The 16,798-nt window shown below is 38.4% G+C and overlaps 1 protein-coding gene across 1 annotated transcript in view; it reads right to left on the bottom strand.

Moving 5' to 3' along the window:
- The window catches only part of MAN1A2 (mannosidase alpha class 1A member 2), a 138,857-nt gene that overhangs the window by 36,404 nt on the left and 85,655 nt on the right, over positions 1-16,798 (bottom strand). Inside the window, exons 6-8 of the mRNA XM_017814630.1 lie at positions 9,281-9,375; positions 6,618-6,741; positions 6,097-6,190 (exon numbers count right to left, since the gene is read on the bottom strand). Of these exons, the coding sequence (XP_017670119.1) occupies positions 6,097-6,190; positions 6,618-6,741; positions 9,281-9,375 (313 nt within the window). The remainder of the gene's footprint in view (positions 1-6,096; positions 6,191-6,617; positions 6,742-9,280; positions 9,376-16,798) is intronic.

Raw genomic sequence — 16,798 nt, forward strand, 5'->3', positions numbered from 1 at the left:
AAAAGGTGCTAAGGTAGTGTGTGTAACAAGGCAGGCTAAATACCTGTGTGAATCTTTTTACTATCTTTAAAGGATAGCCATGTACGTGGAAGACACCATTTAAATTTAGTGCAGTAAATGCACATAACACATGTGATTGATACCACACTGTCAGGGAGTCCTTGTAAACATGCTGACAGAGTGCCCCTCATCAGGCTTTTAACTTAGACTACTTGCAAATCTGAGCAAGGGGGCTTGTTTTTGTTAAGGAGACATGAATAAAGCACTGTAGAATAAACTGTTCATCACATCAGCATTCAGTGGTGGCAAATTCAGTATCTGCTGTTACATTTGTAATAGCAATGCTCAGCTCATGCACTGTAAATTCACATGCTAGCTTGCTTTACAGCAACTTGTTAATGTGCTCACATATCACTAAGTCATAATAAACACACAAGATTAACATAGAATAGATATTTCTGCTTATTTTCTTGCATATGGAAGCTACAGTCTAGTAACCACAGCGGTGTTGGATCAAGATTTGGACTTGATGATCTTGAAGGTCTTTTCCAACTTTGTTGATTCTATATTTAGTCTAAACCCCAATTTTAGTTAAACTGACAACTTTCTTTGTAGCCAATCCAGGTAACTCCATAGGTAGCCTAAGCACAGGAAATGAGATCTGAAGTCAGAGTGATTAGAGATCCCTTTTCATAACATTATTATTTGCAAGACATGTTGGAATCAGAAGAAATACAGTAATTTATTCTTGGTATTGGAAAGCAAAAAGGAAGAATGCCCAATTTACAGAAATGTGCAAACACAAGTAGCGTTCCCTGACTTTGAAATAACATGCAGATTGGCATTTCTTTGTTATGGCTCTTCTAGTTAGTATTCTCATCTAACCTGTTTGCAAATGCAAATTAGAATTAAATTTTCTCAACATATATCATTTCTTAAAAAGTCCTTTTTCTTCAGTACAAATTAATTTCCATAATTCTGAAATCTCTTGCTTCTAATCACATTTCTGTTATATCTGCATAGCAGTCTTCTCTAGAAGCACTGTCACTGTTTTTGAAAATAATCCCAATTCGAAGTTCTGATGCTTAACACCAAACCAACCACTCACCATTTGTAAATGAAAAGCTAATAAACTCAACTGAAGGTTAATGTGAGAGGTTAGAAAATGGTTCTGGCTGGCTATTTTCCTTTCAGTCTTACAGAAACTGAAACCCTAACAAAGAAGTATCATAAATCATTTTCCTCCTCCTGGATATAATGAACCCCATTCCTGCTACACAGCAGTAAGTGTCCAGTTGTATTACAAAGCATTTGCACTGGAAAACATGGAGATTTAGCAATGACCAGTAAGCCATTCACCCAGCAGTTTTTAGGACTGAGTTTTACAGCATTCAAATGGAAAGAAATTATGGGATAGAACGGTAGTCCCTGTTCAGCCCTGCCTGTGGCTTCATGAGGCAGGCAGAAAAAGAAAGAAGGTAATCTGTCACAACAACTCTTCTTCAAGGGCTGTGACAAATGCATTAAATACAAATGAAAATCTATATTAATAAAATTGTAATCACTTCAAAGACACACCTATAGATTAATGTCACACTGTGTGATCTGACTCATCTCTACAACTTGTTAAGAACCTGGAAGCAATGGTCACACCCTCCTTGATGAAATCATTATTACTAACGGACTGGTAAGCTTCTTCACTGATTATATCTTTTCAGGTAATTATAACAGAAACATTGACTGGTTTGAATGAAAACACACATCTTTCTAAGCTCCAGCAGAAGAATGATGAGTGAAAAGGATGGTCTGCAAGTTTCAGAGCAGTGTCCTCAGAACATCATTCCCCAGCAGTAAAACTGCAGAACATGGTGTTTATATTGAGATCAAAAGGCCTGCACTCTGATAAATCAAACCACAGCAGAAATGATTCACTGGACCCTGCATCCTAACATCAGAAGCATACCAACAAGGCTGCAGCATATCACGTACACCATTCCCTTTCTCCTAATCCAAGAAGAGCACAGACCACCTTTAAAGTATACTTTTAAATCAGGAAGAACAGACAAGACACAGCAACACAGACTAAGATCTACAGAGGCTAAAGACAAATATTCTGAGGCACAGAAAAAACCCATAACAATTGCTGATCCCTGCAAGGTCTGAAAGATCTTTATGAAAGTTAGCTCGTCATTCAAGAACCCTGGATATGCCAAGAGGACTGGGGAGCAAGTGTCCCCTTTTCTTTGAGTCCAGACAACTTGGACATGTCTTGGTACCTGTAAGTATTAGTGAATTAAACTTAGGAAAAAATGACAGTAGGTAAAAATGAGCTTGCTTAAAGAGTCTATAAACAAATAAATACCACCTTCCCCTTCTACAAGACTCAGCACTGAATTTTATTACTCTAATTTTCCTACCCCAGCAGCTGAGATACAAGCTTCATATTTATGAATTATATCCAGTTCACATAAACTTCGGATGGACAACACACTATTTACATTCTGCAAAATCTAAGATTCAAAGAACCGGAAAGGCAGTATGCTGGGAGACCTTACCTGTACTAAGTTACTTATGTGTCAGTATAAATTACTGCACAAATCCCCGGAGGAAAGAGGAAAAAGGAAGGAAATATTTCTAAATGGGGTATTTCAAAGGCACATTAGTCGCTCACACTAGCAGTTCATACTTGGGATGACAAGTCAAATAAAGTAGATGCAATACTTGTGGGTTTTTTTCGTCAAAACCACAAAATCAGGATGTGTCTTGGCTCCTTGTGCAAACAGCTCTGAGAAGGTATCAAAATACTCTATCAAGTGTCAAGGTAGAAGATATCGAGAATTTTCCACAAAGTTCTTTTGGTAAGTTATTTTCCCACCCCCCATGGGGCCACATCAAACCCACAGAAAATGATGCTTCTCTTTACTTCCACAAATTCGTCCTGCAACAGGAATTTCCTTTAAGCATTCAAGTTTATCTATCAGCCTGTTAGAACAAATTATATAAAATACCAGCACTTCTAGAAGTGTATAACTTCTTCTATTCAAAACACAAACTTTTTCTTTAAAAAAATGAATTATTAGGTAAAGACAAAACATAACTGCTGAGAAAACTGGAGCTAAATGAATTCTTCCACTATGCATTTTGTCTAATATTCTCTGAATAACCAACTTGTAGTAATAACATTAAGTCTGACTGTTACATGTACATTGCTGATGTTTTTATTACTCTGAAAAAGGATACACACCCCTACACAAATAGAAAAAAACCCCACCAATATAAAGATGCTTGCAGCTAAATCCCGTATTTCTTCAACAGTGCATTTAGATACATATTTATTTAGATTTATTCTACCTATTTCACAGCCCTTGTAACTTCCTTGGAATGGTGTACGGATTAAAAAAAACCTAACTAGAACTGAGCCAAAAAAATTCTGAGGAGAGGAAAAAAAATGTTAGAAAGAAGAGCAAAAAAAAAAGACAGAAGAGAAACCCCTGAAAGGTCAAAATCAAGAGTTACATGTATCTAGGCAAATAAAGAGTTCTGAAATAATTCTCAGAAACTATCTGCAGAAAGTACTTTGTACAAGATAAGATGCATTGAACTAAAGGTCACAGCACAGATGAAAAGGGCAGCTTTTCCAGAAGCTGAAAAAAGAAAAGTTATGATTTGGTCTCTTTCCTTTGTCTCAGTCTTTCCAGTACAAAAGTATATAACACGCCAAATACAATGCTCTTTGAAATTACCTTCTGAGGAGGACATAAAAGCCTTGCCTGCCTTTAATACCAACCATGTGACTCCTCAAGTCACTAACTACTGGAGACTCAAACTCAAGTCCTCTAGTGAACTGGGACACTATGTGTGAAGGCATCACCCTTTCTCCACTGACTTGTGCGATGCAGGACACAAACTGCAAGGGCATCAGGAGAAAGAAATTCCTGCCTAAGACTCAGTTATTCCCTCTAATACATCCAGTGTTTCAGTCCACATGCTCCTTTACCATAATGTCTCAAATTTTTGCAAATAGGTTCATTGATGAGTAATCTATCAGGGATACAACAAAGACATTTTCTCATCATTCCATCTTGATTTGTAAAAAGAAAAAGTGAATAATGGGTTCTTTCTATCTAGTCCCCACAAAACTTTTCAAGTGGGGTTCAAAAATGTTTGTTGCATTGGGAAGATACTAGAAATAACACCAGAACTTGTATATACATTTGGAACCTTATTTGCTAAAAAAAAAACCAAACAAACAAACCCCACAAAAAACGTCCAACCACCAAATTCCAGGAAATAAGTTTATGTCTCATGAGCAGCATAAAAAAATATAAGACTCTATAAATTTGTATTTCTTTTTATCCTCAGAACTTAAGCCTCAGCCTGTAATCCTAAACTTTAGTTCCAAATTTATTACCTTTCAAAATCCATTTAAATAGTATGTTTGAGCTCCACCAAACTTCTGCAAAGTTAAAATTTGTACTGTATGTTTATTCTTAGTGACAAGGAGTATTTTATTCCCCGGAGATACTAATTCTCAGCATTGTTATTGCAAGAAAGCCAGAGAGGGACTTTTTATCAGGGCATGTACTGACAGGATGAGGGAGAGTGGCTTCAAACTGAAAGAGAGTAGGTTTAGATTAGATATTAGGAAGAAATTCCTTATTGTGGGGGTGGTGAGGCACAGGAAAATGTTGCCCAGAGAAGCTGTGGATGCCCCATCCCCCTAAGTGTTCAAGGTCAGGTTGGATGGAGCTTTGAGCAACCTGGTCTAGTGGAAGGTGTCCCTGCTCATGGCATGGGGGTTGGAACGAGATGATCTTTAAGGTCCCTTCCAACCCAAGTCATTCTATGATTCTATGAAACAGCCCCTAGTGACTCCTGGTTATATGCCACATTAGACTACTTTTGATAAAACAAGCACAAGCAGTTGGTTAGGAATAGGGAAAAAAGCAATAGAAAAATATTTCAAAGCAGTGATGTAAAATTGTCTTTTGAATAAATAATACATGAATATTTGTATTTGCTTAATTTTTTTTTTCTGAATGTGTGGTTAAACCTAATTTTATCCGAAGAATTTATCCCATCAATCCATTTGCCTGTCTCAGAAGGTGTCACAATTCACTCAAAGATATTAGATGAGATATTAGATTAGGGAATTTTTGCCTTAACGATAGGATTAGACAAGTATTTCAGAGTGACTGCAATGACAGCTGCATTCATCTCCCTCACATACCAGACTCAAAGTCAGGAGCAAATTCTCAGTTTGCAAGCCAGAACTTGTTCTGCTGGATATTTACAGCCAACCACTGAAATCCCCCAAACATATTAATGATGTCAAACAGGACAAAAATAGATCATCTTGCTTGTTTTGACCTGCATTCATAAAAGAAATAGAAACAGAAACCTTGAAGAAAAAGATTCTCTTTTATCACAGCCACTATGAAAGCACGAAACCACTCAACTTTTCTTTAAAGAACCACTTCAAGAAAAGGAATCATGTTTGTGTCTCTTTCTTCATGTTTTATCTCTACTTACATTGCAAGCAACAAAATCAACTTTTTCTTTTCATTCCAAAGCCTTTTTTTTTTTTAATGGGAGACACATTGATACCAACAGGATCTGTAGGGAGGTTCATCATGCCATTTCACATGCCACTAAGTAAACGAATTACATTTGTAGATGTCAGTCCCTAACATAATTTAACCACCACAAACATGCATTACCTCTGTATCACCTTACAGTAATCCATTTACCAGATGGTTTGCAGAACAAAACCAGGAACAGAATCATAATGAGGAAATATTTTCAGCCTCATTCTTTATTACTGAAGATTTTACTGACTGATAAAAGTAAGGATAGGCACCAGATTTAGTAGGAAACTGTTTTCAGAAAGGACCCTAAAAAGCCAGTTCTGTGACTTCAGAGAGCAACAGGCAAAAATTGGTTTTAGGAGATCTCAAGTCTAAGTAATCCTTCAATGTCGGATGTTTTTAGGCAACACTGTTTTGTGCCCTATAGAATAATCTTTCTGATCTCCAACTCAGCAACAAAGTAAGAAGTGGAGTTTTAATTAGAAATTAGTAAAATAAGAATACTTACGCTGACCCCACCGTCCTGTTCTTGGGTTCAAATAATTTGGGTAAAGTCCATTAGGACGATCCATTTTTTGAAGTAACTTCCGAATGTGCATCACCTAAATTAAATCAAGAATCAGGATCACTGCTAACAACGTCCATCTGCTCTCTGCACATAGTTAAATCTTTTTTCCTTTTTTTTTTAAATTTTTTTATTAGAAAATTTTCTTAATCTGAACCACAAGCTTTCTTGAGGGCTTTCTTCAGATTTGTATGGTTTTGTTTTTAAAGGATTGCTCACATAAACATGTTTAAAAATTATGATTTTTAAAGGTATGCTGAAACAAATAAGAAAACTTGTTTTGTCATATTTCTACTTGAAAAAAACATCTACTTGGTAATAGAAATACAAGCATGAATAAATTTACCTGCTACCAAGAATGCAGAGAGAATTCAATATAGAAAGTACTTCTCCTTTAATGCAATTTATGATGAAACAGAATAAAAGACACTAGTATGATAAAAGAAACTGATTTTGAGACTCACCTTGTTGTAGTATACAGGGTCCCCTGTCAAATAGCTGAGGTGGACAAATTCCATGTGCAGAGTACCGAACTCAGCAAGGATGCTGCTGCCAGCAGAAGCCCAGCCCCAGTTGCGACCGACACCACTGAATTCCAACAAATATGCATAAAAAAGGGAGAAGGCGACAAAAATTTCAGAATTACTGCATACAACACAACTATCACAGCTAATTAAACAGGTAACATCTAAATTTTAACCTGTACTTCAGATTATAGGAACTGTGGTTTGATTGATCAGTTAGCTCACTGGTTGGGTCTTTTTCAAAAAAAGATACCATGACCTCATCAAGAAAAAGTCCTGCAATTAAAAAATACAATATCTTGATGTCACAGAAATACGATGACTTAACACTGGGCTCAATCTCAGTTGTTGTTTATTTACTGTATGTTCCTAAGAACGAGAAACAAAATGAGACAAGTGTATTTCCAAAGAGTGTAACATTCGCTTCCTTCTCCTGCCAAAGACCTGCTGTGTTCCCTTTACTTGTGTGGGATGTGCTTCTCTATCTGTATCTACATTGGAATACACTATGTTTTCTGTAGGCAGAATATATGAGTTCCTCAGGCTCACATAAAGAATTAGAAGAAAGTGTCACATACCTCCTATCTTTTGCACTCTAAGTGCTACTATCTTGCAAAGTCATAATTCCTAATTTACCTGGTTTAATCTAATGTGGGAGTTTTCACCACCTTTCAGGATCGGGTTATTTAATTTCTGGAGTCAACTACATTTTCCTGAATATTACTTCTGCTTTCTCTCACAAAACATTTCAGTAAGGCTACAGTCAATTAGGAACACCTCTTTATTTTTTAAATTACACATTGGAAAGAGAAAATGTAAACAAAAAATGTTGGTTATGGAGCAGTAGTTGTAGATCTCACAACACATTTTAAGACACAGTAACCACTGCTTACAGAGTGTAAAGACACAATCATGGCCTCAGAGGGTTTTTTGGTTTTTTTTTTCATTATCAATACAAAAGCTAATATAACACAAGTCAATAATTTTCCAAATATTTCCTTCAGGTCTGGTGTTCTACTTCATGTCAGCCTCATGACAAGTGTTCTCATATACACCTTCTTCTGCCACTGCCCTCTGGCATGTCAGCCACTATTTTCTGCTGTGATGCTGACTGGTTCTATACGTTATTGAGAGACTGACAGTAAATGCATAAATGACACTACTATGCAGGAAATTTCTGGCACTCCAATTCTTTCCCCTTCACCTACTGCAAATCCTTCTCCCTGTCCTGTCTTTCTGATTGAGTTTTGATACCTGACCTATCTGATGGTCCCCATGTTTTACTGATAAGTAAAACAAGCAATGCATCCATTGTTTCAGCTTCTTAAACCTCACTATCTGTGTTGCTCGAGCTAATGAGGCAGATGCCTGTGCTGACTGAGGAGCATGGGCCACCAGGCCCTTCAAACACACTGGAGTCATGGTGCAGGTTTGGGCTAAACAAAGCAAAAATAAAAAAACTCATTTATGCACAAAGGAACTTCAAGCTCTAATGCAGAAAGAACACAGTACTGAGTAAATGATAACATTGTGCAGGAAGTGTGTAGGGAAATTTAACCCAACAGTACTGACTGTACAAAAAATGGTCCAAAAAATGGCTCAGCGGGGAAAGGCAGCATGGGCAAAGAAGAGAAAACCAGGCAAGGGTGGTGATGCCCTGCACCAGCAGAAGGGCAAACCACAGCTCCATGTTCTTCACCCAAGGCTGACAGCAAAGTGAGGAGCATATAGTTATCACAAAAAGGCACTTAAGGCTCTCAAAAAAGTCCTAAATCTCTTCACACTCCTAACAAAGCACGACAAATACCTCTCCCCAAAGGAAAACCATGTAAAACAATTCAAAACTCTCTGCTATTTACTATCCCACATTGCTTAAGTATACACACAATCTAGACATGCATCACAATTCAGCTAGTGTTTAAGAACATACTAAAATTTAAAGAATGTCTTGCATCAAAAATGCTCTCTCAAAATCTGAGGGAAATCCCAGCATTGAGGAAGCAATACAAGATGAATTAGGCAAGGTAATTCCCTTCCACAAGGCAATACAGACCATCTAAGTCCAGTCTGACCTGAACAGTCACGTAAAGGAGCCTCTCCATCTGCACAGACCATAGCAGACTTCTGCACACTAGACTTTATACCCAAGTTAAACATAAAATGAAATAATATCTTCAGAGTCCTATCATCTTCTCAAATGCTGTGAGCTTCTAAAGGTAACATACACCTCACACTGTTCAGAAAACCTAGTAAGTTCAACCATGTCCTGCAAACAATTTTATTTTCTAATAGGCTCTTCAATGACTAAATAAACAATTATTAAGCTCTAGGGCAACACACAGAATTATACACTCGGTACGGTCCAACAGCACATTGAATGCTTATTGTACAATGAGAGGAAAAAACCCATGACCACAATTTATTGCAGTTAATGAGTTAGAATGCTCTAAACTCTATTAAAATTATTCTAACATGCCAGGAATGACAGTTTGTCTCCATCTTCTACAGCTCCCCTACTAAGAAAAACTGATGTATGCCATTACTAATTTTGAGTTGGAGGGAGGGGGAGGAACACACATTCCCACAAAAGAAAACTCATTTACCTTTTCAGATTCACCATTGCCCATGGTATACCCGTAGGTGTGTTGAAAGCTGGAAGAAGTTTTCCTGCCAGTTGCACTGCTTTGATCTTGAAAACCTAAGATAGTAGGATCAATTGCAAATAGTTACAAAGTCTGATTTATCTCCAAGAACTACAAAGACTGACATTTCCCCACCCCACCTACTCCTTTGTATTAGAAAAGCTTTACATTGTAAAAAACATATTAACTTATAATTTTTTGCCACTTGTTCACTTTATAAATTTCATTTAGATTTGAACATGAAAAGCAAACTTGTCATTTTGATTTTTTTCCTTCCAGGCTCTCCAGCAATAGTTCTTATATTCCTATTACAGAAGAAGAATCAGCTCTCCTCCCACCTTCCTCCACAGATACTGGGAATTTCAAGTGCTTTCTAAAGCAGCCTTTAAATCATTCTTTATATTGATAGCTAAAAATCGAGACACAACTCTCCTACCTGAATATTTTAACTTTAACAAAATTCCAATCTCTTTTTATTGAGATTAGTGGAAACAGAGGTCCTATTCTTTCACAAACATAGCCTATGCAAAACCATATATGCAGTTTCCCAGTTTTTCCTTCACTGATAATGCATAGGAAAAACAGTTCCTCCCTAGTCTGATTACTTAGAGAAACTATTGAAAGAACAAAATCTCTGTCATTTCTAGTGTTGTTTCTACTTACTTTTGGAACATAAATCCATAACAGCCTTATTCAGACCCTAACGGCTGTTAAATAAACGAGCAATTGGGAGAAAGCTCCTTCTAAGCCTACATGAAGCACATTTTCCAAAGGAGGCATATTTGGTAGATGCCCATTATATGAATCTGCTTTTACCAGTTAGTTGCTAGCACACATTTTAATTAATGCACTTTCAGTATTCACTACATTTGTGGAGAAGTATCTCCTAATTTGGAGATACATTTTTCACCAGTTTGAAGCACCATATAAACATGTAACAAAAAGAGGTACCATGCCCCAAAATAATTTATGCAACATGGACATAGTATAGAAACATTATCTCTCCAGTGACCAGTGATAGGACACGAGGAAACCAAATGAATTTCAGGAGAATTTCAGATTGGGAAAAGGTTCTTCACTGAGAGAGTGGTCACAGCACCAAGCCCATCAGAACTCAAGGAGCATTTGGATGGTGCTCTTCATCACAAGGTTTAGTTTTAGGTAGTCCTGAGAGAAGGAGGGTGTTGGATTCAACAATCCTAATTTGCAATATTCTACCATTCCGTTATGATCAACTACCTGACCACTATTCATGTAATCAAGAAGAATAAGATCTTTAAGAAGGATTACATGATAGTTCTGTTGGATTTCTAAAAGGCATCTTGCCCTTTCACAAAGCCTATGGGAGGAAAATGGAAGAAACGCTTACTGGAGAAACAAGCTGAAAAATAAGCAATCAAGAACATCCTTATTTTTCATATGAAGGTGGAAAAAAAAATCAATATCTTAATGTTTGAGGAGATGACTAGTGAGACATGAAATAAACCAGAACAAAATATTAAAGATGACATCTAACTGTATTTGATGCAGTGTAGTACGGAAAGATGGAGGTGGATTTGAAAGCAATGAGCCAGGAAAAAGAACTTTTACAGAGGTACTTCAAATGAATTGTAAGATGGGATACATCTAAACTGAAAAAGAGTAATATGTCTAAACTGAAAAACCTCAGAATATTATTTGATAGAATTGTGAAGTAACAGAGGCAATATGGCTTGAATGATTTTTAGCAAAGAAACTGACAAGAGACAGTGTTTGAGAAAATATGCAGAAATTTAGCAGTAAAATTCAGATAACACTCTGACCTTAAATAAAGGACCAAATCAAAATTAGGAGGCATAGTACAAGACAGAGGTACAATACATGTGCATCTATCATAACTGGGGAAAAAGAAACCGTAAAGAGAACCAAAAGCTCATTCTTGGCCCAGTTACATATAAACGACCTGATTTGCATCTACAGATTAGTGTCAAAAATTCATATTGAATTTTTAGATTTTTAAGTAGTAGATGGGTCAAGACCAGACAGAACTATCTACAGAGAGTCATCTAAAGGGAGTTCCTCTACAGCACAGACAAGCTTTAACACCTAATTGAGAAAAGAATTATGACTTCCAGCTAAATGATAAATTGTTTGGAAAGATATTTTTAGCATTAATTTGTTTAGCTTCAGCATTTGGATTCTGCACCCTCTGGAAGCGCTACACATTATTGTATTATTCATTAACAAAAGATACTGAAGCAATAGGGTAAGAATATTCAATGGGAGAACATCCTTACAAACATCCTTACTAGAAGAATATTCTTAATGGTTAACTATTTACATACTGCTATCCAGCTTTTAATCAGTTTGAAACGTACTACAATATCTGAGGAACAAGCTATAGTATCGAAGGAGTTTTTAGTAGGAGTGTATGAAGGTTGAGCTGATCTAAATGTACACGAATCTAGACAAGACAGTCAAAGCAAGGCATCACTGAGCCATTTCAGCATCAGAGCAGCAGCACTAACTGCTGGTTCAGATAACCACGTTGTTAGCAGTAGCTGCCAAAACTTGCTGTGATTAGAGGCACCCTCCTGTCACCTCCATTGGGGTTGAGGACTCTACATAGCACTGATTTAGCATCAGAAGGTATAAAACTCCCTCTATATCCCTCTCACCCAAGACTGAATGCAAGGAAACAAACTGGTTGAAGACATGTCTTTACTTTCTATTCCTGCCTTCTCAGTCTTATCTCGCTGCTGCTTCTGCATAACAAAACCACTACTTGGTACAATGTTTACCTACGCAGGCTGGAGTGAAAGCTTGAGACAGCTGCACAGGATTTTGTGAGGGCCAGGTGACCAGAAAAGTGTATTTGGAGAGATGCAGGGAAAAGAAAGAAATGTAGCAAGCAGTGGTGGGTAAGGTGCCTTTTATGGGAAACTGCAGATTTGTCCAGAGTGCTCTGCTGAGCTTATTAAAATGCCTTCTTTTAGCAAGTTCTAGACAGTAAAAGCCTCAGGCTCTAGCTTTTAAATAATAAGCTGATATCAGACAATATGATTACTTATCATATAATAGTTTTAATTTTTTAAAAAAAAACCAGGTCGAACAGATAGATTCTATTTTAGCCCTGGCAGTTTCCTGTTGACAGGCAATGCATTTAAAAAATATATATAGACAAGAAGAACAGAGAAGAACAAAAAATGAATGGCTGCCTTTTAAAATAGAGCTCATTAGGAAACAGTAAAAGAATTGGGGTTATTTAGTCTAGATAAAAGATGTTCAAGAAAGGACAAGGTAAGGACTTTTTAGTATATAAAAGGCTACAAAAAGGAAAAAGAAATAATATTTTTTCCTGTGGACATGAAGAACAGAAAATAACACTGAAATGGAGTAAGGGAAAGCAAGTTAGTTACCAGGAAAAAGTTGGTAAAAAGGATAACTAAGAATGAAGCATGACCATGACTGCTGCCAAGTCATCACTACAGCTTTTAAAAATGCTCCGTACAACACATACAACTACAAAGACTGAGATGATTGTCCGAGATGTCCCTTGACTCTGTCAAAGAAAAGAAGAATAACTGAAAATTACTCACCTGCCTTACCACTCTTTCAGCCATGTTGCTGCATCGGGTTTGCACGGCAAGGTTTTGGTAGGAGGAAGACTACAAGGGTGGCTTCTTTGAGAAATTGCCAGAAGCTTTCTCTGTGTCCAACAGAGCCAATGCCAGGTGGCTCCAAGACAGACTCACCACTAGTCAAGGCCGAACCCACGAATACTGGAGGTAGCACCTCCGGGATAATGTATTTAAAAAGAAGAAGGTAAAAAAAACAACTGCAGAACAGCAACTGCAGCCAGAGAGAGGACAGAACATGTAAGAGAAATAGGCCTGCAGACACCAAGGTCGGTGCAGAATGAGGGGAAGGAGGTGCTCCAGGTGTCAGAGCTTCCCCTGAAGCCTGTGGGGAAGACCATGGCGAGGCAGGCTGTCCTCCTACAGCCCATGGAGGTCCATGGTGGAGCAGAGATCCACCTGCAGCCTGTGGAGGACCCCACAACAGAGCAGGTGGACGCCTGAAAGAGACTGTAACCCCATGTGAAACCCATGCTGGGGCAGGCTCCTGGCAGGATCTGTGGCCCTATGGAGAGAGAAGCCCATGCTGGACCAGGTTTGCTGGCAGAACTTGTAACCTTGTGGGGGACCTACACTGGAACAGTCTGTTCTAGAAGGACTGCACCCCATGGAAAGGACCCATGCTGGAGCAGTTTGCAAAGAACTGCAGACCGTGAGAAGGACACACGTTGGAAAAGTTCATGAAGTGCTGTCTCCTGTGGGAGGGACCCCACACTGATGCAGGGGAGGAGTGTGAAGAGTCCTCCCCCTGAGGATGAAGGAGTGGCAGAGAAAATCTGCTATGAACTGACCGCAAACCCCATTCCTCTTTCCCCTGCACTACTGTGGGCGAGGAGATAGACAAAATCAAGAGTGAAGTTGAGCCTCTGAAGATGGGAGGGGTGGAGGTGGGTGTTTTAAGACTCAGTTTTTATTTCTCATTATCCTACTTTGATTTGATTGGTAATAAATGAATTTCCCCAAGTCAACTTTGTTTTGCCCATGGCAGTACTTGGTAAGTGATCTCTCCCTATCCTTACCTTTACCCATGAGCCTCTCCTAATATTTTTGTTTTTTCCTCTTCCCTGTTCAGTTGAGGAGGGGAGTGACACAGCAGCTTTGGTGGGCACCTTGCATCCAGCCAGGGTCAACCCACCACAATTCCCCAGTAATGAGACGGCTTGTGCCATACAGGTAAATGGAAAGTGTTTTGTCCCTTGGGTTATTGTATCTACTCTGTAGACCCACACAGCACCTTTGTAACTGGTGCATAAATCATGGAGACTATTCACCCTCAAGTTTCTTTGCTAGCACAAAGCTCCCAAGTATCGAACCCTGTAAGAGTGAGAAAGTCACAGAAACCACAAAGTCAACAGCTCTCAAAAAGAATGCTGCTCTTGCAGGGTAACTCCACCTTTCTCAAATATGCATTCACACTTGCAAAAATCACAGAATTCAGCATGCAGTGGCCTTAAGACATGGAAGTAACTAATCAGAATCTTCTTAAAGACACCATAACAGCAACAGCAAGACATTCTATTTTGAAGATGCAAAAATACTGTACTAGGTAAACATGTCTATTAATCCCAGGGTAGCTGTTCTGTATGCTCTCAACATATGGAAATTTTTCAGAAAAGTTTCAGAAGCCACCACAGACTTGGAGAAGCATTTCCATTTTACATGGCAAAATCTAATACACTAAATGCACTAATTTACATGGACTTTTCTAGGTTAATGCTTCTTTCTGCAAATACTGTAAAGAAATGGAAGAATTTCTCCCCCTTTCAAAAACAAATCAAGCTGTTTACAGCTATAAGGGAAGAGAGTGAAAATTGGCAGAAAAAGCAAAATTTAAACCCCAAATCGGATAAGTGGATCCCTCACTAAGATGAAAACAGCAATCAGTATTTACAAACTAGTATGTACAGCAGGCTAGCTGTGAGGACCTGAATAATTTTCACCCATTAAATTGATGCTTAACATATCAAACCTGCCACCCATCCCACAACATGAAAGCTAACTCCTGAGCCTAATCCAAGCAAGGCCAAAACATTCCGCAGAAAAGGCCTTAAAGGTTTCAACGAATCTTCAAAAGCCTTATTGATGTATCCAGTGACTGCCTAGATACATGGCTGCAACTCTCAGAAGACTATATTATGCTAATACTGCTGTTAGGTGTTCCCTTCCAGCACTATGAATGGCAAACAGCATCGAATGGCCTTTGTTCCTAACTCTGAGGGAGATTATAGATGTTTTATACAAATAAAGAACCTCTTTCATTATGTGCATAGACCAGCCTTTGAGTCATTCTTATTAAACAGTAATAAATGCCAGACTTCCCCTTAGTCTGATGATCTATGGCCATGCAATGTGGCTGGTTCTGATAACTCTCGATCCTTGAAAAAAACATCAGACAAAACAGATATACTGCACAAGCTGACAAAAACACAGTACTCAGTTCAGCGTCAGTACTACTGTTACTATCAAACCCTGCACCTGTTTCCTTTGACACTAAGGATGAAGATAATGAAGCAGATCTATCTACTGAATGTAGATTAAAAAAACAGAGCACCTGACAGCAATACTAGACTCAGACCCTTGAGGAAACTATATGGTATTCCTCGACCCAAACAGGAATAGTTTCAGTCTGCAGCAGTGAACTCTTCACTGCCTTTTGGTGGCTAACCACCCATTTAAAGCTCAACTTGTCAGAAAGGACTATCAGCATGAGTAGAGATAAAGGCTCATGGTGAAAATCAAGCAGCATTGTCACAAAAAAAAAATATAAATAGCTTAATAAGAATTGCTGGTTTGATGCCTCTTTATACTTAAGCCATAATGCATGGGAAAAAGATGTCTACATGCCAGATAAATAGCTGTAAGTTCCACCACACTTTACCCCTTCAAGACTGGGAACTCCTGGGGTTTACAGTGTTCCTAGAGCATCCTCCTCTGCGAGTGGGGGCCATCCTGCTACCAAGAAATGGAGAAATGGTTCCCTCTTTGCACATTTGCTTCTAATAACTTCCATGTATTTAATTACAAAGGCATCTTGTGTGATGAGGGAGATGTAGTAAGATTCTGCTAACATTTCAGCTATCAGAGTACAAAATGAGAGAGGGAAAGCACTTCAGCCACATTTTACAGATGATTGTGAGTGGTGACTGAAGAGGTATGCCAATCTAGAATTGGTCCTGGAGAATGTAAATCACGTTCATGTGACACTTAGCAAGGTAGCTACAAACTACACTACCTATAGTGGTGAAATGATGTACAAATGCATAAATTCAACAGCACCTCTTTAGCATTTGAGGTCTCTTGAGTAGTAGCAGATGTTGAAGGAAGGAATATTTGCAGATACTGTAAAGACAATGCCACAGCTAAGATAATGTTCCTTTCTTTGGTGAGCAGCAATGACTATCAAGGTATTTGATGAACAACACTTAGCATTTCTAAAAGACTGAAACTCTTTAAAAAAGGGAACACTTACCCTGCAAACAGATGCTCTATGAATTTTTATTGCTTTCTCTGTGACAGAAAAAAGATCAATATGGAAATGAAAAAGCTAAACCCATCTCAGCAGTCTAAGATCAGAGTTAAAAAAAGGGGAATCAACTTGAATCTGGACTATGGTGTGAACTTAAAATGGCCATGATCTCCAGTCCCCTAATGATCCTTGTGGCCCTTTGCTGGACTCTCTCCAGCACATTCATGTCTCTTGTACTGTGGAGCCTAGAACTGGACACAGTCAAGGGGAAGAATCACCTCTCTTGATGTGCTGGCAAAATTCCTCATGTAGCCCAGGACACCTTCCACTTTCTTGACTGCAAGGGCACATTGCTGCACGTGGTCAACTTGGTGTTCCCCACTTCTGTGCACAGGT

The sequence above is a fragment of the Lepidothrix coronata genome, unplaced genomic scaffold, assembly GCF_001604755.1.
Source record: "Lepidothrix coronata isolate B3197 unplaced genomic scaffold, Lepidothrix_coronata-1.0 Scaffold46, whole genome shotgun sequence".
Lineage (NCBI taxonomy): Eukaryota > Metazoa > Chordata > Aves > Passeriformes > Pipridae > Lepidothrix > Lepidothrix coronata.